This window comes from Amyelois transitella, chromosome 27, assembly GCF_032362555.1.
Source record: "Amyelois transitella isolate CPQ chromosome 27, ilAmyTran1.1, whole genome shotgun sequence".
Classification (NCBI taxonomy): Eukaryota; Metazoa; Arthropoda; class Insecta; order Lepidoptera; family Pyralidae; genus Amyelois; species Amyelois transitella.
The window spans coordinates 4022996-4047682 of NC_083530.1; the positions used below are offsets into that span (position 1 = coordinate 4022996).

The 24687-nt window shown below is 36.5% G+C and overlaps 1 protein-coding gene across 2 annotated transcripts in view; it reads left to right on the forward strand.

Annotated features, from left to right (window-relative positions):
- Positions 1–645: 645 nt before the first annotated feature.
- LOC106130431 (thyroid receptor-interacting protein 11) overlaps positions 646–24687 on the forward strand; it is a 56756-nt gene continuing 32714 nt past the window's right edge. The window contains exons 1-2 of one of the 2 annotated variants that reach the window (XM_013329272.2): positions 646–951; positions 7375–7428. In XM_013329272.2, coding sequence (XP_013184726.2) covers positions 781–951; positions 7375–7428 — 225 coding nt within the window. In that variant the 5' untranslated portion in view covers positions 646–780. Of the gene's footprint in view, positions 952–7374; positions 7429–17078; positions 17227–24687 lie in introns of those variants that run through there. The other variant, XM_060951908.1, reaches the window with a different exon arrangement.

Consider the following 24687-nt stretch of genomic DNA (forward strand, 5'->3'; position numbering starts at 1 on the left):
ACGCATGAGTTATTATCCAACTAAACTTGGCTGAATTGATAAGGTGGAGTTGGCAGCGAGAGGTTGCCTGTGCTGGAACGGCACAAGCAAAACCTGCGTGTCATGGAAATGAACATGCTGCGCTGGATGTGTGGAGGACAGCGTGCAGAACTCCAATTCCGCGGCAGCCTTCATGTCCGTGACATAGTAGACAAACTGCAGGAGAGCCGCCTTTTGGTACGGCCATGTCTTGCGGATAACGGCAGACTACTTGTGAAACAGATAGCTGGCCATGCCGCTACCGCCGGGCCCAGGTAGAAAGGGCAGGCCGAAAAGATTATAGCTGGACGTTGCCGAAAATGACATGCGAACTATTGGACTGAAATTAGAGGATGCCGAAAACCCAACCAAGTGTAGAGATATATATATAGCATACCCCGGGCCCAGAAACACATCTGTGGAGGGTACAATCGGGAACACGCAGAGATGAGTTTAATATGTAATAAACTAGCACTGTTCCCTTGTATTATATTAGGTAGATTCATTCCATTTGAAAATCAAATGAAAATGATGAAAACACTCATATTTGACATGCGATTTAATAATTCGATTTTTAATCGAACCAATTTGAATCGTTCTAATGACTTGATTGACTTGCCAACTGGACGAAAATTGACAACTTAATAGCTGTCACTTTGCTAAAGTAAAAATAATGCAATTTTTAGATTGTTTTGATTTATTGCATCATAACATTGTGAATTTTTTCTCCTAGATGTGTTCCATGATTAGTGCGCGTTGAAAATGTCGTGGTTGAACTTAAATCAGAGTCTGAACAGCTTGAAAGGACAGATTACAAGTTTTGCTACCGAAGTGTTATCGGATGTTCCTGTGCAAGATTCCGATGGAAGTTCTTCGAAATCAGACGCCCCGGTTGGAGATCTTGTAGAAAAATGTCGTGCCCAGGAGCTGGAGGTAAGTTTTCTGGGTGAAAAACATTAAATAATTTATGACAACATAACCTGCAAATCAGCTGTCAAATTGTTATGTCAAGTTATGTTTATGTCTATTTTGTTCAAAATTCTTTTGAAGACCATTACCACGCTAGGCTCCTTGCTGTATCAGAACATGAGTCGGGTTAATTGCTACGCGCTATACCGTCGGCGAACCTCTGAACACTCTTCGACATTGGCAGTTTCCGAATTGCAGTCGGACCCAGACTCGGTTCTGCTGTTGTCCCCCGAACCCTGTCGGTGTTCTTATGGCATAGACGTCGACAGGAACGGACTCTATGGGCTGTATTGTCAAAAAAGTGCTGCTAGGTTTTTCTACCACAGCTCCATCAATGACATAATCAAAAGGGTGCTTACTACCATAAACATGCCTAGCGGTTAGAACCAGCAGGCATAGTACGCGATGATGGCGAGCGTCGTGATGGTTTGACGCTGGTCACTTGGGAGCGGGGAAGGGCCCTTGTATGGGATGATGGCTTCTCGCCTCATCCAAGGGATTGGTTTCAAGGGCTGGACCTGCAGCAGAAGCTGCTGAAAAAGCCAAATGATTACATGTTTGTTCTGCTTTGCTAAAACACTTTTTGACTATCGGTTTTGAGCTTTAAAAAGTTCTGAGTTTTGGGTTCAGAGCTTTAAAAACAACTTCAATGTTTTGTCAATGTCACTAGTGACATGAGAGTGGGCTCTTATCTTGCAAAAATAATAGATGTTGCCATTTCGCGGAGGAACGCAGCCAGTTCTCGGCACCATGCCACAAGAGCCCCACATTTTTTTCTGATTATTGAGTATTAGTAGTTCCTGAGATCAGCGCGTTTAAACAAACAAACAAACTCTTCAGCTTTATAATATTAGTACAGATTATTTCTATCAAATTCAAATTAAAAAATGTTATTAATTATTGTGGGATACTTCATATCACTTAATAATGGTCATTTCTTTTGGCTTCACAACATTGGTTGTATCCATGTCATGTATGTTTATATTGTTTGATTTAAAAATGTATTTATGTCTTCTTCTTTATAGAATTTTCAGCAAGATTCTGCACTGTACTAGATATTTATATTTTATGTATTTTGTTATCAATGTTGTGGTTTCCACATGGAGAACATATTATATTAATTAGAGGATCACCTAATCTATATTTTCCTTTTTTTAATGAGAATCTAGTTGGGATCCATGAATATAAAAGATGTATTTTTGTCCAATAAGATTCTGATGGGTCATGGATATTCCTTACCTACTTGAATTTAATCTATACATATAATAAAATAGTAAAAATATTTTGTCTGTACATTTAGTATTTTTGACTGAAATGGACAGAGGGACACTTAGAATGAATAATAGAAAGCAAAAATATTTTTTTTAAATTTCTTGTCTGTCTGTATGTATGATCACGATTATCTCCAAAAGTACTGAACCGATTTACTTGAAACTTTCACCAATTGCTTTGTTTTGACTTAGAATAACATTTAAAGTTTGTTTCATCAAAATCGGTTCACTAAAAAAAAAGTTATCGACATTTGAATGAATTCAAGGCATGAGTTTGCCTGCTAATAAGTTACGAAACTTAAATTCAAAGTCATTTATCATTGTACGACAGCATAATACCTATAACATATAAATATAAGTGAAAGGCGACTAAGGGATAGGCTTACTAACTTGGGATTCTTTTTTACTCGATTGGCGAGCTACCTATCACTATTTGAATCTCAATTCTATCATTAAGCCAAATAGCTGAACGTGGCCATTCAGTCTTTTCAAGCCTGTTGGCTCTGTCTACCCCGCAAGGGATATAGACGTGACCATATGTATGTAGTCTACTTTAATTTCGACACCACTGCAATGGCTTCGATGGTCCAGTGGTTAGCGCGTGCGACTGTGAAGTTGGCGGTCCAAGTTCGAGTCCCAACTAAAACAAGATATTATTTATTTTTATAAAAAAAAATTTTTTTGTGTTGTTTGAGTATTTTATTTAAAAAAATTGAAAATCTAATTACTACATATAATAAAACGGTGAAAATATTCTGTCTGTACATTTAATATTTTGACTGAAATGGTTAGAGAATTTTGTTTTTACATTTTTTGTCTGTCTGTCTGTATCTGACTGTATGATTAAGATTCAACTCGAACTTTACGCGGACGAAGTCGCGGGCAACAGCTAGTTACAAAATAAACGAAGCCATCATTACATGGCCCTACCTTAAAGAAAAGATTCAAAATGAATTTATTTGTTAATTTGTGTTGTATATTTTGAACTAAAAAATCTGATATGGGACACTGATGTTAGTTCTTTTATTCCATGTATCCATAAAAATAAACATACTTATATAAGTATAAATATATAAAATGAGTAAATGTCAGTTTCTCTGTTGCTCTTTATCAACAAAACCACTGCATAAATTTTGATTGATTAGATTGACTACCAATCAACTTGGGGCATTTTTTGTATGTATGTTACATACATACATACAAAAAATGTATGTATGTAACATACATACAAAAAATGTTTAAAAAATTCAATATAATTTTAGAACTTTTGTTTTGATTTTGATGAAATTTTAATTATATCTGTCAATGAAATTCTTAAATTCGTGGGGCATCAAAATTGGTGTAATGGTTATTAATGGTTAGGTATTCTCAATTTTGTTAAAAAAAACATTAAGAGTTCGCGAGGTCTAAGTTAGCATTGAAAAACTATTACATACTCTTACAATGCCCCTGCTCTACCTGCGTAAAAATAACCCCGTGATATTTTCGTTACTCCAAACTATTTGCTAGCAAAAATTCATGGATATTGGTTCATTGGTTGTCATCAGGGACCTGACAAAAGGTCAAGGGTACCGACGAGCTTGCATGAAGGTAGTTAGGAATGTGTTTGAAGCAAGTGGCAAGTGGAAAAATTCAGAAGGTGTAGACCTTGCTTACCCCTCTGGGAAAGTAACTTGATATTATGTGTGTATGGAAAATGGGGGACTCAGTATAACTTGACCCAGGGGTTAACATGGCCAGGTCGAGTCCGCTTCAGTGGCCTACTGGATCGTGATCGTGAAAAAAAGGTGTACTGCACTTAAATTTTCTTTATCTAGCTAGGCGGTTGGAAAGGAATATGCATATACATACATCTAAGTAGTCCGGCTTTTTCCATGACCTAATATACCTGCAAAGGTAGCGGAGATCAGCCAGGAGACTGAAAACCTGACCCAAACCTGGATCAAGTCACCCAGCCGCCGTAGCATAGCACGTGGGACGCCGTTTTTATCGCGCTAAAAACATATAACCGTCCCGTTTCACGTCATGATAAAAAGTGAAACGGCGATAGTTTTTGCCATGCTACTGGGCTTCTCTCCAAAAAGGTGAGGATGTAACTGGGTTTAACGTTAAGGGGATTATAAACTTGGGATTCTTCTTTTAGGCGATGGGCTAGCAACCTGTCACTATTTGAATCTCAATTTTATCTTAAAGCCAAATAGCTGAACGTGGCCTATCAGTTTTTTGAAGACTGTTGGCTCTGTCTACCCCGCAAGGGATATAGACGTGATTATATGTATGTATGGATTTGAACAAGTACAACAGTTGGTAGGGCAGTGGTGGGGCAGGCAATAAGAAGTTTTGACGGTAACTTTTACGAAGCACCAGTATACTATACCGGCGAATTTCGGAGAGCCTCCTGTTTGAAGCAGGTCTAGTATATACAATATTCGTTCAGATTGAATTAAAAAAAATCCTGACATTTACATTCTCTAAGTGGATGTGAGAGTCATTGAACTTAAAACAGATGAAGAGGAATGCAAACTAAAGAGTCCGAGTAGGTAGTGGTGCAATGTGAAATAGTTCATATTCGGGAGTCTCAATATTCTGAATCGATCGTCAATAAAAACACTAGAATCATAAATTAAAGCCCTTCTGATTCATGGGTCAATTATTTATGTAGCAGACTGATTTTGTTTAAGGTCTGACTCGCACTTTACTTTACTTTGGCTAACATAAAAAGTTAATTTTCCATTTAGGCAAAAATCTACTAGATTTTCCTAACATATTTAAGACTCTTGAAACTCATGTCATGTCAGATGTTGCAACTGAGAATGCGCAAAAATTATATGGGAGCATTATATACACATACATACATATAATCATGTCTCTATACCTTGTAGGGTAGAGAGTCTTGAAAAGATAGACCACATTCAACATTTTGGTTTGATGATAGAGTTGAGATTCAAATAGTGACAGTTGCTAGCCCTGGCGCTAGAGGGATCTTTAACTAAACAAATCCGGGGTTTGTAGTCAGTTAAGTTTTAAATAACCGTAAAAATAGCAATAGCACACAGCGATTGCATTTACAACTTACTTTGTACAACATAAATATGCGTTACTTTTATGATTTCATCCTTATGTCTGTAATCGTAAGGTTCAAATTATTGGAGAAGGGAGATGTCCACGGAGGGTAGATAGCTTATCATGTTTAAAGAGTGATATGACTGTGATAACGGACATAAGCTTTTCGTAACCTGTGTTGGGACCCTAGTTATTGCATTTTGAAACGGTGATCTAAAAAAATATCAGGAATGGGGAAAAAATATGTTACTTTTTTGCCGAAATGAAATATTTAGTTAAAATTCTAATGGTAAAGTGATGTTACCAAAAGATTTAATCAATGTATATAAAACTCTTATATAAATCTCAATTCTATCATTAAGCCTAACAGCTGAACGTGGCCTATTAATCTTTCAAGATAACTGGCTCTGTTTACCCCGCGAGGGATATAGACGTGATTATGTGAATGAATGAAATGAATAAAACCCCTCAGTTGTTCAGTGAGAATATCCCTATCTTCCCACGTAAACTTACATTAGACAGGGCCAACGATGAAACATAAATGCAAAAGTAAGTTTATTTGTTTGTTGACACGTAACGCGTTATCTACGGAACTTTTCTTGAAATATGCATATGCATATATACCTATAATTATGTGTCTGGAGAACGACAAAGGATAGTTTTCATTCTGGCAACATGTAAAGTTCCCGTAGGATTTGCGAAAATTTTGTATTGCTTTGTAGGTGGCGCAAAATTCGCGTCGCGGGTAACAGCTAGTTATGTAAGTATAGTAAACTAGAGGCCACCCGCGACTTCGTCCGCGTGGAATCAATCGCGCGGGAACTCCGGGATAAAAAGTAGCCTATATGTTATTCTGGGTCTTCAGCTACCTACATACCAAATTTCATCGTAATCGTTTTATTAGTTTTTGCGTGAAAGAGTACCAAACATCCATACTGACACACTCACAACTTTCGCATTTATAATATTAGTTGGATAGGATGTCTCAAAAAATACAATTGGCAATCTTTCCGTTGTTTTTTAAGTAGCTTGAAAATTAATAGTAGAACCTTCATCAAGCTACTAACTAATACTCACACCATTTTTTTAAGTTATATGAGTAGATCAATTAATCTAATTGATTATAGCAATTTGTTTAACGTATTGTTTAAAAATAGCATCGCTTCTGTGTTCGACCATTTTTTGTTGGCGCCACTACCTGCCTTTCCTGATTTTGACCATTGTTCTTGAGGAAACTTATTTTAATACAAATTATTTCTCCAAACATATAAAAAAAGAAATTTTCAAGCGCGATTCGATCTCACGAAATATGTGACGGTGTTGTACCATTATATTCCCTTCGAAATTACACCTTGAATAATTGTCATAGTTTTCATTTTCGTTTAATTTTTGTATTACATACATACATATACATAGTCACGTCTATATCCCTTGCGGGATATACAGAGCCAACAGTTTCGGAAAAGACTGAAAGGCGACGTTCAGCTGTACGGCTTCATTATGGAATTGAGATTAAAATAGTGACAGGTTACTAGCCCATCGCCTACAAGAGGAATCCCATGTATATATACGCCTATCCCTTAGTCGCCTTTTACGACATCCATGAGAAAGATATGGTTCTATTCTAAAGTGCTGAAAACCACACAATACGCGATTATCAGTGAAAATGAAAATTAAATAATATTGAGATATATACAACGCCGACTCCGGAGACAGGAAACACGAGTACCTCACAATACAAAGGTTTTTACATAAAAACAAAACGCACGTAACAGCCACTTACGATGCGAATACATTTCACTCTGACCTATTGGCAGCACGCATTTAAATCGATTCCAAATTTGAATTTTAAAATCGCTGTACGCTATTGGTCCGTTATTTTTTTTTTGTCTACCGATGACAAGACATTATTCAGCCAGGAATATATGTAACATGAGGTTATAAATAACGATATTGTTGTATTTTATTTATGCAATGATTATTGAGAATATATTTGGTTTTGATCAGTTCCTTAATAGTTTATTTTGATAATTAAGGTTTTTTTTTATTACAGAATGCTTCACTCAAGAAGTTGGTAGAAGAACTGCAGGCTACGTTGGAATCTGAGGTAATTTTTGCAAATATTTTTCTTCGTGCTAGTCTTTATTTTAATAATCCTCATTATTATTTTTTCTTAGGAAATTTACATTATGGTTGGTTTACACAATATAATAAACCAACCAACTTTAAGTAACAATCATATGACTTTTAACATCTTCAATAGCCAGAAATATCATTTAAAATTGACGATTTATAAGAATCAATGCATAAGGCCAATTTGATGGTCAACAATTCCTGTTACACAACATGACATGATAGCTCTTCTTTACAAAACAAGAGATGCTATCTCTTCTTTTCATAAAAAGGGTGGTCCGGTTAAGACCTTCCTATAAAATAAACCAAGACTTATGTTTAACTGTTGTTAAAATAATTCTTAAGAAGCAATCAGCGCCTGTGTCGAACGGTTCCTTGTTTTTCCATCCACTGTTTCATCTTTGTTCGAACAAATAAGATTTGGAAAAGCTTTTATGGTCTTGTTCTATGATCTTTGTTGCCTGCCTCGCTCGAGAATACATACAAGTACGACTGTCTTCGCCAATTATTTATTTTTTAACATATTTTTTATAAACGCAACACTACATATACGCACTCTTTCACGCACGCACTCAATCCTATTCCTGTCCCACTCTCACACATTTCCCAAATTTCGAAAAAGAATTTTAAAAAAAAAGCGCGCCAAATTTCGTCTCCGCGCGCAACTGCACCGCTCTCTGCATCGATTGTGAATATTCGCAAAATTCATCAAAGACGCTAAAACTTTATTAACTACGCACCCCGGGGTTAATTTGTGAAGTGCAGTGATTTGTGTTTCCCAAAAACTACCCTTTGGATCGTGGAAGATACCGGCGCTGGACAAGAGCTTGAGTTACGGATCAAAGGTACTCCTTGTCCATTTTCCTTCCGCGAGACCAAGTGGTCCTTCGAGCCGGATCCCTATCTGCTATCCTCACATTACTCTTCTTCAACGCAATACTTCTCACACGCTATTAATATCGTATATTTTACTTAATTCCAACGCACCACGCAACGCATCTCATTACTACATACTTAACTACCTACATTACGCTACACTTTCATTCGCTTAAACACTCATAAACTCATATGTTTCTCTTAAATATAATAATTTATTATCTTATATATTCACAATAGAATATATATTACGCATAACAAATATTCGTTCAATTGTATTTTTCGAGATAATTTGATATTTTTTGTTACGAATTTGCGTCAAATTATTTATCGACATCGCCGCCATATTTATTTTCACCGATTTATTTTATAAATTTATTTTCTAGTTTCATTAAAGTAATTTTTTACATATTTTCAATTTAAAATGTCGAAACAAAAGTCTGAATGTGCATATTCTCCCGAAATTGTTCGATTAACAGCAAAAAAGGAACATCTTTTTGCTATTATTCAAGACGCATATACACTTAGTAAAGATATTTCCGATGAAACAAACAAAGAGCAGTTCTTGATAATGATACAGTCGCTTGAAAAAACTAGGACTGATTTTATGCAAACGCTCGATGATTTAGCCATAGCTCAAATCTCTTTTGATCCAAAATCAAAACCGGATTACTCCAGTATGAAATCTTTTGACCAACTTTATTGTCATATTAAAGCTTGCGAAAATAAATACAACTGTAAGATTTCCAGGTGCGATCAAAAGTTTGAATTGTTGAATAAGAAATTACCCCCGCTTAATTTGATATCATTTGATGGTACCCCCACAAAATGGTCACTCTTTTATGAAAACTTTAAGAGTTTAATTCACGAAAATCCCCGCTTGACGGATGCGGAGAAGGTTCAGTATCTGGTAGGCAAACTAACAGGTAAAGCCCTAACAGTATGTTCCGGTATACCTCCCACGTCAGACAATTATTTGATTATTTGGAACGCGCTTTTGGAGAAATACCAAGATATCAGAGTCCAAGCGTCATTTTATATTGACCAAATGATTAATTTTAAGACTGGCCAATCGCTTGATACATTCTTGGAGCAATTTTGCTCGGCCGAATCTGCGTTACGCAGATTAAAAATCGATAACTTGTCCGATTATATTTTTACGCATATAGCACTCAATAAACTTGACAAAGAGACAGTAAGGTTATTTGAGCAAATGCATTCATGTGTTGAGATACCTACTTTTTCTCAGATAACGCAATTTGTCAATCATCAAAACAAGATACAAACGCTTCGTTCGTCTGCCTTTACTATGAACAAAACGCTACCCTCGAACGCTAATAAAAATACTAACAAAAATAAACCAACGCATAATTATTTCGCTAACACCGATCAGATAAATACCAAAACAGACATACGTAATTCTAATTCTAAAAACTCACTATCTTACAATTGTTTGATATGCAATTCTCAACCTTCACACGCATTGTATAAGTGTCAATATTTCTTGAATCAGACTCCAGTTTCCAGAAATAATTTAGTCACTAAGTACAATTTTTGTATTAATTGCCTCGGATTTCATAATATTGCAGTCTGTCGTTCTCAACGTAACTGTAATATTTGTCAGCAAAGACATCATTCTTTGTTGCACATGCATGATACTCAAAGTGCTATCACACCGTCTAGTCACAAGGCGACGTCAGTGAGCTATCCGTCTCACTCGCACGCACCGTATTCAGCCCCTGTTGCCGATACGCTCACACAGTCGAATTCTATGCAGCAAGTACACGCAGACTCGAATACGCGCGCAAATTTAAATAATGTTGCGCTGTCGGTTGTTACTTCGTCTCGTTGTAATGAGCTAGGTAATACCGTTGTTTTACCTACTGCTTCCGTTTATGTTTTTAATAAGAATAAGCGACATAATTTACGTCTATTTTTAGATTGTGGATCTATGAGCCACTTCATCACAAAATCTTGCTGTGATCGATTAAATTTAAAAATAACTCCCGCTTCCTCCTCGATTAAAGGTATCGGTCAGACCGAAAGTGTATCATACGGAGTCACTACTCTGAAATTCCATTCCCGTTTCGATCCTATGTGTTCGTATGATATAGTTGCGCGTGTTATTGACTCGATCACCGACCACCTACCCAACTATGAGTTAGATATTTCTAAATTAACTCACTTTAGTGACTTACCAATGGCTGACTATAATTACCACACGCCCGGCGAGGTGGATTGTTTAATTGGTAACGAGCTCTTCCCGTTTCTGTTAGGAAGTGACAAAGTGACTTCACCGCATTCTTCCGTAGTTGCGTTAGAAACTACTCTTGGATATGTAGCCATGGGTAAGGCTGCTGTTACGCGCATCAAGCCCTGTCGCAATGCTAATAATAAAACTTTCTTTTGTTTTACTGAACAAACCTCAACGCTAGAATCAATTACTCAACGCTTTTGGGAACTCGACAATGTCCCTCATAAAACTCATATGAGCCCTGACGATCAGGCCTGTGAAGAAATCTTCAAGTCAACTTATTCTCGAGATAGTACCGGTCGTTATACTGTGCATCTCCCGTTTAAACATAATCCTTCAGAATTAGGAAATTCTCATTTTATCGCTAAACGCCGTTTACTGAATTTAGAGAAAAAACTTGATAGTAATCCTGATTTACGTACAAATTACAACGACACTTTGCAAAGTTATATTGATAAAGGTTACTTATCTAAGGTTGAAAATGCATCGTCGGATGATAGCTCTTATTATATTCCGCACAGAGCTGTTTATCGCCCCGACAAACTCACTTCGAAAACTCGTATCGTTATTGACGCCAGTAGTAAAACTACTAGTGGAAAGTCCCTTAATGACCTTCTTTATACAGGTCCAAATTTACAGACAAGTATATTTGACCTTTTATTAAATTTACGCATGTTCTCTGTGGCCCTATCTGCAGACATTGAAAAGATGTATTTTCAATTGAAACTTACTCCCACTCATCACGCTTTTCAACGTATTTTATATCGATTCGATTCTAGATCTGATATCGATACATTCGAGTTCAATCGTGTATCTTTCGGTATATCAAGTTCCCCTTACCTTGCCATGAGAGTCATTCGCCAGCTAGCTGCCGATAGCCGCGATCAATTTCCTCTCGCCGCTACAGAAGCTGAAACTCACATGTACATGGATGATTTCATCACATCTATGGATGGCGTAGACGTCGCTCTAAAGGCCAAGTCCGAGTTGATCCAAATGTTTGCCTCTGGTGGTTTTAATCTCACGAAGTGGATTTCTAATAGTCCCGACCTCTTGGACAAGTCGTCCGCAATGCAAAGTGAAGACGTCATACAATTTGATACTAACGCTTCAACTCCACATAAGATAGTAGGAATGCAGTGGTTACCTACTACTGATCATTTTCAATTCTCAACAAACGCTGATATGCAAGAGTGCACCAAGCGCTTTATTCTCTCGATTACTGCGCGCTTGTTCGACCCATTAGGACTACTAGGCCCGGTGGTCACATACATGAAACTGCTCGTTCAAGAATGCTGGATGGCTGGCCTTGATTGGGACGATCCAGTGCCTCCCGCGATCTTAAATAAATGGACACAGTTTCATAATGAACTTGCTTGTCTAGAACAAATAAAAATTCCGCGACATGTCGGATTACGTTCTCCGCATGTCATTCTTCTAGGTTTCGCAGACGCAAGTGAAAGGTGCTATGGCGCTAATGTGTATATTCGCGTTAGTCAAGACTCATACTCACCCGGCTCTGTCCACTTGCTCGCTTCTAAGTCTCGCGTAGCTTCACTATCTAAAATGCCACTCGCACGACTAGAGCTGTGCGCCGCTCTTCTTCTCGCTAACCTTCTAGACGCCGTTAGACATACTCTTTCCCAGAGATGTCATATCAACGAAATATACTCGTTTTCAGATTCATCTGTGGCGCTTACGTGGATTCATTCTCCGCCGTATAAATTCCATACATTTGTGGCTAATAGAATTACTGAGATTAACTCAAAACTTCCCGCTAAGCATTGGTTTCATGTAAAAGGCATTGAAAATCCCGCAGATATTATATCTCGCCCTGTAACGCCTAAAGCTCTAGTCAACAATCAATTTTGGTTTAATGGTCCCAATTGGCTAAGCCTTAGTTGTTCTGATTGGCCATTGAAACCTTTTACGATTAATCCTAATGGTTGTTTAGGAAATTTAGAGACTAAAACAATAAGTTTAGTCGTTCAAAGTCCTGAAGATATTCAGACTTCTCATCCAATTGAAATTATGGCTGAAAGAATTTCAAACTGGTTGAAATTATTACGCTCGGTTGTTTATATGTTACGTTTTATACAAAAATTAAAATCTCAACAACCTATTTCTGTACAAGATTTAGAATTTTCTGAACTTTATATAATCCGCTTTGTTCAAAATAAGCATTTCTCTAAAGAAATTACCGCTTTGCGAAATGGGAAATTATCGGATAGTTCTCTACTCAAGTTAAACCCTTTTATCGACAAGGAAGGCCTTCTAAGAGTCGGTGGGAGATTATCAAACTCTGAACTCGATTTCGGTCAAAAGCATCCCATTTTATTACCTTCTAAAAATTTAATAACTCAATTGATTATTGATTATTATCACGTTACTAACCTTCATACAGGACCTTCACTATTACTCGCTCTTATAAGACAAAAGTTTTGGATACTATCCGCTAGAAACTTAATTCGTCAACGCGTACATAAATGCAATATTTGTTTCAAACTTAAACCGAAATTCACTTACCCTCGCATGGGAGATTTACCTACCTTTCGCATTTCAAAAGTTAAGTGTTTCGTTAACACTGCTGTAGATTATTTAGGCCCCTTTTTTATTACACATATTCGACGCCGTGGAATCAAAAGCCACAAGGCATATGTTTGTCTATTTGTGTGTCTCGCCACCAAGGCGTTACATTTAGAATTAGTTTCTGATCTCAGTTCAGAATTGTTTGTCGACGCTTTCAAACGCTTTATAAGTAGAAGAGGTCCGGTTTCTATGATCTATAGCGATGGCGGAACCAACTTTATCGGCGCTAAACGAAAACTTAGTGAAATTTATGATTTATTACAGTCCACAGCTCACCAAAATTATATCAGTAATTATTTATTGACAAATAAAATTCAATTTAAACATAGCCCGCCGTACGGTCCTCATTTTAACGGTCTAAGTGAGGCTAATGTTAAGAGTGTTAAAACTCATATACTCAAAACTGTAGGCTCTCAGATCTTAACTTACGAGGAGTTCACAACTGTCTTAGTTCAAATAGAGGGTTTGCTGAACAGTAGACCCCTTTGTGTGCTAGGTACTGAACCTGAAGCAACTGCTCTCACTCCAAATCATTTTTTAAATGTTACTCCTATAAAATTTCTTCCCGCTGAAAATTACCTTGAATCGCCTGATAATCGCTTATCACGTTATCAATTGTTATGTAAACTCACGCATGATTTCTGGCGTCGTTGGAGCCAGGAATATCTCACTTCCCTTCAACAAAGAGAAAAATGGACTAAGTCCTCAGAAAATATAAAACTGGGTACTGTAGTCATACTCAAAGACAATAATACGCATCCTCATTGTTGGCCCCTGGGAGTCATTACAGATGTTTACCCGGGTAAAGACAATATAGTTCGAACCGTCAAGGTTCGCACTTCTTCTGGGAGTTATATACGTCCAGTAATCCGGGTTTGCCCATTGCCTACTCAATAAATGTTATTACCTAGATTTATATATTTTAGGTTGTAAGTTTTAATTTTTTTGTTATTAGTTACGTATCTACTCAAAACTTGCAATTGTATTTATTCCTAGTTCCTGTATGTTGTTTCATGTAATATAGAGGAAACCTCTAGGCCGGCAGACTTGTCTTCGCCAATTATTTATTTTTTAACATATTTTTTATAAACGCAACACTACATATACGCACTCTTTCACGCACGCACTCAATCCTATTCCTGTCCCACTCTCACACATTTCCCAAATTTCGAAAAAGAATTTTAAAAAAAAAGCGCGCCAAATTTCGTCTCCGCGCGCAACTGCACCGCTCTCTGCATCGATTGTGAATATTCGCAAAATTCATCAAAGACGCTAAAACTTTATTAACTACGCACCCCGGGGTTAATTTGTGAAGTGCAGTGATTTGTGTTTCCCAAAAACTACCCTTTGGATCGTGGAAGATACCGGCGCTGGACAAGAGCTTGAGTTACGGATCAAAGGTACTCCTTGTCCATTTTCCTTCCGCGAGACCAACGACTTTGTCACTTACGGCGTAGATAGACTTCTAGGTTATAAAAAGTCTACAGTCTTACAAATTTAAAGACCACGTTCAGCTTTAAAGCTCAATGTTGGAGTTCAGATTCAAACAGTGGCAGTTAGCTCGCCCATCGCCTAAAAGAAGAACTTGGGATTCTTTTAGGCGATGGGCGATTAATTAGCCCTTAGAAAATTTTACAATCAGAACTAGCTGGCACTCATTAAGTTGAATTGATATGCTTGAGAATATGGGTTCACATTTTAATCATCAAGGGCAATATGTATCTTTCCATAAAAATCAAAGTTCACAGGAAACACGAATGGCGACATCGAAGAGCATTCTTCAATAATTTGTTTTTGATGGAAATCGGGTTTGATGGTTATCGTAAGGGTCTAAGGTTTCGGAAAGCACGAATATATGTGAATATTTTTTGTTTTGCCTTCATCATAAGGATCCCTCATTGAAAGTCGTTTGACAAAGGTGTGACGTAGATTAGTTAATACCAGAGGGTGCATGATAGAATGACCTCACAGACAATGAAATAAAGAAGACATTACGTAGGAGACATTTATGTAGGTAATGGGCTTGAATGCTTGATCCGTTAACTTGAATAGTTAATAGTAGAAATGTTTGTGGATCTAATAAGTTTCTCCTAAGTTTTTTATTACAAAGTACTGTTAGGTATTAAACAACTTGCTTAGGTTTACTGTAGCGCTTGCGTCAATTCTAAATTCTGGCCATACTGAGAAATTCTCTTTTATCGCGCGCCTCAGTCACTCACTCTAACGTAATTTTTTTCCAACAGTATGATAGCATTTGATGTGAAGCAAGATGAGGTCATAGGTGGTACACAAGATCCAGGAGACACCAGGGCCACCTCCTGTACACAAATAAAGGCGAGGTGGTACTGTTATTTCCTGAGTCCACTGTACATGCCATACCAAATAAAGCCTTTTCTTGCCTTGAAAATCTCAATGTTATAGGCTAGCTAACAGAGAATTCAATATGTATTGATTTACTTTAAGCTTTTGCCTGTGCTCTAGCGATTATTAGCCAAAAGCTTCAAGCATCATATAGCGTCAACAAACAAAAAGATAAAAGTATTGATCGTTGTCATGGGGTGATGATAACGGCTCATATAAAAGCTGTAGGGAGATATTTTACGCCTTTGTTTGGAGGTATATTTGAGCTGAATCGGCAGGTATGTGTTGTTTTAATATTTTATTGAATGTATTAAGCCCTATGCTCTATATATGTTAGCTCCTTCACAATCTCTGCATAGGTTGTTAAAGTTATGAGGGATGAAATTGGTAATATTATTATCACACAAAAGTAACTATGGAGGCAGAATTATTTTTAGCGATTGCTAAGAACATCATTTAATTGTAAAGATTCTGCGATACATTAATAATTGTCACCTATGAATCTTTGACCATCATTATTGATTATTATTGAAACTTTGGACATGAAGAACAAAGGAACGCCGCATTAAGCAATTTTGTGATATATTCTAGAAATTTTATGTTTAGCATACATTTCATTTTAAAAGATACTCTTCTGAAGGCTCCGACCGTTTTATAAAACTGTTTTAAACTACTCCACTACAGGACTTACACGAAATTTAAGAATATAGAACAGAGGCAAATTAACATTTCGTCTTCACGTATCCAATGTTCAGTCGTTGCCCCGGCCGCCCGCAGTTGAATAAATATTACAATTCTTTTGTTTCCTTTCTCGACTACCGTTTGGAAATTTTCTGAATTTTTTAATGTTCTGTGTATTTCAAGTCATTGCGAGACTTACTCGTAGCAATCTGTGACTATAGCTTTTACTATAATTGCACATATATACGCATTAGAAAATGGAATGCTTTGTGGGCAGAATTCAAATCGGAGAAGAAACTTTTCGGTGTTAGGTTAAATAAGTTGTCCAAAATTTTATATCCCTCTTAATAATCACGTTACCAAACAAATATTAAATCCTCGGGTATATTACATCAGAAAGTTTATTTAAATTTTTATACCTACATTGTTGATACTTTCTTCTTAGCTACAGTTCTCATTTGCATGTGTGATTATTAGAAAATAAAAATAAATATCATTAACTGAATATCATTAGGAATCTTATTTGATTTAGTGGAATGGTCATGTTACTTTTGACTATCAATTGTGCCTTTCTTACGAATAACTTCTGACATGTTCTTTTTTTTAATTAAATGGTGAGTCCTAATATTTTATTAATTTTTTGTTCAACAAAGCAATCTTTTGCATATTACTCATGAATTTTCAATAGCAACAAAAAAGGACGAATATAGGGTCGTTCGATTTGAATTTCGATAAACTTTCCAAATTTAAACGGATTTTATTTGACCTAAGCACCCCCATTCGTCGAATTTATATTCATCACGACACGCATGGTTGTGTGGATACGCCCCCGTGTGTGTGTGACTGAAGGCGTAGCTCGTATTACCTCAAGCACCGCCTTGTCAGTTGAACGGTGTTCCCCGTCGCGTGCACACGTCTCCAGCTCCAAATTAAAAAAAAAATAGTGACGCCAGAGTTCGAATAAGGTTATCGGTTTCTGTTTGCTGGTAGGATATCCTCAGCCATATAAAGGTAAGTTTGTAATGTTTGCCTTTTTTGTCTGTGTTTATTCTTTTTTTTTTTTTTTTTGTAAGAGCCAGTGTTTACTTTTGATTAGCGCTCGAAGTAGGCTGCGGCTGTGCAGGTTAAGTTTGTTTAATTTAAAAAATATATATTTCTCGAAATACTGACTCATATTTGCTGGTGTGACATCATTTGACACTATCGGATGTAACGGATAATTTTTCAATGTTTGTCAATGGGCAAATGTATCATTGCCTATTACGATATCTACTGTAAGATAATTAATGATTCATGTATTTATCGCTTTTAGAGAAAATATTATATCGCCATTAATTTAAGTTTGGATTTTCAACAATGCGATAAATGATTTATCAATTAATGCGAGTTTCCATTATAAAAGTAATTGAAAAAAGTTTCTGAACAGATTTTCGGTCAAATGTATATAAAACCCCGACATGAGGTGCTCTAAATAAAAAAAAAATGTGTAATATTTTTTTTTTATTGTACATTAAGAATGATTTTCTCTTAATTGCACGATAAGGCGGAAAATTATGACGCAAACGGCTCAGCCTTGAAGCGAGTAAAATTATTTATTGCCTACACAATTTCATCTATTGTTTCAAGAAAATACTAAAGATGGCTCCCGTTCACATACCTATTCTATGCAGAATTACTTGATTTTCTTGCTATTATAATAGTTAGTCTTTTGGAAGAAGTTTTGACTTTACACAAAGTTGCTGTAATTTTCTTTCCAGTCTTATCAAAAGATATCTCTATTAGTAACAGCACCTGCTTCTGTATTTTCTACTGATTTATTTCTCAATTTAGAATTTAGAATAGAACCACTACATATCAATCCCATGGACGTCGAGTAAAGCGACTAAAGGATAGGCTTATAAACTTGGAATTCCTCTTGAAGGCTGTATATCTCTTGCGGAGTAGAGCTAACAGTCTCGAGAAGACTGAAAGGCCACGTTCAGCTGTATGGCTTGAAGACGGTATTGAGATTCAAATAGGTAAAAGGTTGCTAGTTCATCGTCTAAAAAAAAGATTCAGATTAAAAAAAAGAAAGAGACGGAGCGGCCCTATTCTTAATTCCCGGGAACCACACGGCTTAAGTGTTAGAGACGTATACATATGTACCTACTCTGGGTATGAATCACCACTGGGAAGTTGAACTAGTGGTTCATTACATACACATGGCCCATAGTTACCGCCATAATCATCTCACACGTGCCGTGTGGTTCCCGGCACCAATACAAAAAATATTCTTTTTTGGACCACTCCATCTCTTTCCCATGGATGTCGTAAAAGGCGACTAAGGGAGAGGCCTACAAACTTGGGATTATTTTTTTGGCGATGGGTTACCAACTTGTCACTATTTGAATCTCAATTCTATTATTAAGCCCAATAGCTGAACGTGGCCATTCAGTCTTTTCAAGACTGTTGGCTCTGTACCCCGCAAGGGATATAGACGTGAATGGTCTCCATCCCATATGTATGTATGTATGTATAATCTCACACATTTCAGAGAGGAGCGCGCTGTGTATGCAATAAAAGTGATAGTAGTTTCATTTTTACTGTGAACTGCTAAAGCAAATACAATCACGCCTCTTTCTGACCTACCAGTCTTTTCAAGACTGGTAGGTCACTGTCATCACTGTCTACCCCGCAGGGGTGATTATATTTATGTATGTATGATTTTGTTTGCATCACCATCTCCCGATCTGCTCACCAAGACCTTCGCATCTATAGACTTGTATTTCAGTGGAAACACACCCTTATTAATTACAACGAGTCCTACAAAACCGTTGAGTTGAACATCCACGTACCGTGTCAAGGTTTCCAATAATTACTTGTTTAGCAGCGGCGGACCTCTTAATTTATTATGCTTAAATTAATTACGTGCCATTGATTATAATCACTTGAAGTGCGTTTATAATTGTTTTAAGTTCTAAATTGACGTTTTTTAGGGCTTGAACCGTTTGAAAGATCAGTGACAATTGCCTGCTTTACTGTTTGTTTAAGAGTTTAAAGACATAAATACATACAGACATAAAATCACGCCTTTTTCCCGGAGGAGTAGGCAGAGACTACATCTTTCCACTTGCCACGATCTCTGCATACTTCCTTCGCTTCATCCACATTCATAACTCTCTACATGCAAGCTCGGCGGTTTCGGGTACTCTTGACCTGACCCTTTGCCAGGACGTCCTTCATTTGATCAAGATACGTTCGTCTAGGCCTTCCCTCCCACTCTGATTTATTCCTCCAAACTCTTCTTGTATATCTGCCTGCTTACCATCTTAACATACCTTTTCTATTCCTGTAACAACATCTTCTTTCACATCACAACATTCCCTTATCACGCTGTTCCTTATCCGGTCACTCAGTTTCACACCGATCATACTCCTTAATGCTCTTACATAGTTTAAAGACATTTATAATTAAGTTTAATTTATATATAATCACGTCCGTATCCTTTGCCGGGTAGTCGGAGCCAACAGTCTTGAAGACTGATAGGCCACGTTCAGCTGTTTGGCTTGATGATAGAATTGAAATTCAAATTGTGACAGATTGCTAGCCCATCGCCTAAAAGTATAATCATACATACATACATACATATAGTCACGTCTATATATATCCCTTACGGGGTAGACAGAGCCAATAGTCCCGAAAATACTGAATGGCCACGTTCAGCTGCTCGGCTTAATGATGGAATAGTGACAGGTTGCTAGCCCATCGCCTAAAAAAAGGATCGCAATTTTATAAGCCTATCCCTTAGACGCCTTTTACGACATCCATGGGAAAGAGATGGAGTAGACCTATTCTTTTTTGTATTGGTGCCGGGAACCACACGGCACTATAGTATAATCCTAAGTTTATAAAACCTATCCCTTAGTTGCCTTTTACGACATCCATTGGAAAGATATATTTTATACATTTACCGTCTATCATCATCTCACTCTATGTTAAGTTTCTTGCTTTACTGGCACCTAAACCCGGCCAGGCTTATTCATTCGTTAATAGTCACGTATGTTGGATGTGGCAACCAAAGTCTTTGTAACAGTAACCCCTAATTTAACTGCGTGTCAACCTGCAATCTGGTTACTTTGTAAGAGATTACTTGGAACCGTCTTCTATGTCATTAGGGCCCTTACTGTCGGAACGACCACTGTTACAGCATACGCTGTGACAACGTTAAATCATGATTTTAAAGCTCATTTTACAATTAGTTTGTAATTTAACTTATAGCTGTATTGTATACTGACTGTTGCAAATGTCCGAAACATGTGTGGAGTTACCCTAATAACGGCTTTTTTATATTCTGCAAATGTATTCGTACCTGTAAAAGTTTCTAAACTCAAATTTTTATCAACATAAAGATTTCTTTCTATCTCTTTACAATTTCTGCATGTGCAATTGAACTCTCCACATTAAAGCGGTGATATTTCAGAGCCAGATATATGTACGGAATACTAAACAAAGTTGAATCAAACAGACAGAATTTTCTGAAAAAGAATTGAGAGTGATAAATATATACAGGACAAATTACACATATTGAGTTAGCCTCGAAGTAAGTTCGAGACTTGTGATATGAGATACTAACACAACGATACTATATTTTATAAAAAAATACGTATAAGTATAGATAAACATCCAAGACTTCGGTGTCACAGACAAGCGTACTACCGCTGCGCCACAGAGGCCGTCAAACCTCCAACAAAACGCGGCTGTATTACAAATGTCATAAATGACGTTTGATTATTTAAGTTATTTGCACGTTATTACATGTGTTGATGTCGCTAACCGATTCCAATAATAAATGAGATTGTATTAAATGTTATCTAAACACTCTTCTATAAGTGAGGGGTCCATTACACTAAAATTTGGGCAATGCATTTAATAAACAGTCTGTTTGATAACGTGTTGTATGTTCGTAGAATTTCATATTATCCAAAATATGAAACGTTTATAAGTATCCCTTAATTTAAAACATTCTAATCTACAGCATTCGCTCTTAAGGACTTCCTAAAACAGCTGACACCATTACCCCTTAGATCGAAAAATTAGTATTAAATTAGTTTTTTTGATATGAGCAATGAAAAATTTATTTTTATCATACTTCCAAGTTATCAATTCCTAATAAAGGACACATTTTGTACAAGACGATCGATCAGTTTTCATTTTTCACCATACTGGTTATTAAAATATCCTCACGATTGTTCTAACTTGGTCCACTTTGTACACTTCTATCCATAAGTTTCCTAATACCGCTAACACACTTAAGGATGGAGTACCATCGGTCGTGTTTACTTAACCGATAAAACGTAACTATTTGCCTTATCTGACACGACGTTGGAAAGTCCTGTAGTAACACAAGTATTTTTAAGTACGACTTCATGTCGTGATGGTTTTATTCTTTGAAATCATTAATAGCTTTTCATTTGACCTATTTCTATTTGAACTCAACCTTCACGACACAAAGATCAGGCAAGCTACTGAACTCGAAATTAGGTGCCGAAAATTTAAAGTCTAAGCAAAAATAATAGATTTATGAATGTGTACCCAACGAAAGTGATTATCTTAAGATTTAGGTGATGTCTAAAAGGCGGCCTTATTGCATTATTCAGTATTCTCCATTCAACTTATGGAAGATTGTTTAGAGAAAGAAAATCCGGGATTCTTAATGTATTTATTTCAATTTCAATATATCTCTATGAAACTGTCTTCAACCTTCATCATTTTCTTAACACAGACAATTAAAGATGTCCTCTTTTTTAACCATTGTCCAGACAATGGAATCATGATTTGCGTGCCGCGGATACAATCTGTAATTTTGCTGGTAGCTGCTGATCACATCACAATTGATATGTCTATAACGTAGACTTGTAACGTTTGGATCAGACACGGAAAGTGTATCTACATTTCGTTTTTCTTTAACTTACTATTTGGATATAGCTTTAACTTGTCTAAAATCAAGTATTAATTAGATTTTTTGACCTTCCGTTTATTAGACACCATTAAGTTGAATGATTATTTTTGATACTCTCAAATTTGTATGTTTGAACAATTGGAGTTTTAAGATCCTGTTTTATAAATTCTACATATTTCCTTTGTTAATTATAGTACACCAACTATATTCTTTATTTAAATATTAATTCAACATTTTGTAGTATCAATTCTTTGAATCATAGAATTGTAATGATTCATAATTTTCATGTAACTTATGAAGCCTTATCTTAATACCTAACCTATGTCTATAATTTTTGCAAGTCTACAAACCGTAGATTGTAAGTTCCCTCATTCAATGTCATTTGCTTCGCACACTTGCATGACACGCATACCTTGTATAACTGATGTTGTTTCACATGGCATGGCGTGTGTATGTTTGTTTGTAAGAAAATTGTACTTTTCCACCACTGACCTCGTAAACGCAAGTGTGGCCGTGACAGAAAATTAAGAAGATGTAATAGTTATTATCTCTTTGAATCCGTTAGAGAACCGATAAATTGCGATGAATTGTCGTGTGGTGTGCAAGCTTCATCTATACTAATATTATAAAGCTGAAGAGTTTCTTTGTTTGAAAGCGCTAATATCAGGAACTACTGGTTCGAATTGAAAAAATATTTTTGTGTTTAACAGACCATTATCGTGGAAGGCTTTAGGCTATTTATCATCACGCTGCAACTATTAGATGCGAAGAAATATTGGAAAATGTGAAAAAAACGGGGAAAATTATTCCTCTTTGAGGGCTTCAATGATGCCCAAAATAACTATTCCACGCGGACGAAGTATCGGACACAGCTAGTAACATAATAATTGAAAGTACTAACTATAATTAATAATATTATTTCTAATATAATTTATCATTTCTTTAGCCTTTGCGGGGTAATTACAACGAATAGTCACATGACACGAAAGTGACATTTAGCTGGTGGTAAGCTTATATACTAGTTTTAGCTGGGCCATCAACAAAGATGGGCGAGGCTGCCTACCAAGGGATAACGTTGTTAAAACTTTTAGAATTACTTCGTTAACCTAGTCTTGTTGAGCACAACTCCTGTAGCATTGCACGTTCATCGCACATATCATTTACCTACCTTATAAGTTAAGATTTACCCTTGGAACGTAACATCTTTGCTCTCACTTTCCCGTAATCTTCAGTGGTTTCTTGAAAAAAGAATAGGAAGTTTGTTATCCGAACGCGTGTCTATTGGTCAATTCAAATAGCGAACGTGTCAGTAGTCACATGTCGATCTGACGTTGAAACATCATGAGCGACTACTGTTAGCATGGCTCGTTTTCGTTTCTCTAAAGTACGTACTTGTTACACAATTTATTTATGTTTGAGCTATTTTTTATCCCAAAAAGATATTCCACTCTCTCTTTTTGCCTAGGGTTAATTTCAATTCGAGTCGATTCTCTAGATTCTGGGTCGCCCTATTATCAATGCAGACCCTAAATGTATGTTTCTGTCAATTAACTGGTTTACAGCTCACGGTTCACAAGTTTTAAAACGTCATTAGGAAAGCAAATAGAGCAACACCACAACCATAGATAACAGAGGCGTGACACGTTGACAGTAAAAATGGCGGGAAACTGTTGTGACCGTTATTTTTTTCTTATCGTTCATAAACGTTTTATCTGTAGACTGTGTTAAGGCGTCACTTGCACCACAATTTCATTGCTTATGAATTTTTATGTCGGTTATTAAAGATTATAATGTGTGTAACGTGATTCCGAAATGAGCACATATGTAATGATAGTTTTGAAATCACCGAAATAAGTTTTCACCTCTCAATGTTTCTGACGAGCAGCTGTAAATTTTTCACAGCTCACAGTCAGCTCCCTGACTCTTAACCGCGTTGGGATGGGCAATATGTGTCAGTCTTAGAGTATCTTCTTCATAACGTGATTATAACTGTACTTTTAGTCTTTTATTCGCCTCTTGAGTAAACTATAGTAGAAACATTCAATCATTCCAACGTAATTACGATGCGAATATGCAATAAAATAATTAGAAGGAAATAAAATTAATTTACGTTCACAACGAAAAATGTTGCTTTTACAATATGAGACAGATAGGCTTGGGATTTCCTTACACGTAACAATTTGATTGTCTCAATAATTATGCCGGAATTTCCTTTGCAGCCCTTATCATATCAAATACTGCTATCACGTGATATGATTCTGAATTTCTGACCAACCCGACCACAGAATGAACCAGAAACATCTACGGACAACACCTTAAACTAAATAGCGTTTAATCTAATCGACTAATATTACAAAGGCCAAAGTTTGTATGGATTTCTGGATGTGTCTGTTACCTTTTTCAAGCAATAACTACTGGGCGGATTTTGATGAAATTTAGTAAACGTATATAGAATATAACTTCAAGTGAGCGAGCAATAAATTACAACTGTTGCCAAGCGTACTCATCCGTCTAATTGCAAATACAAAAGCCAT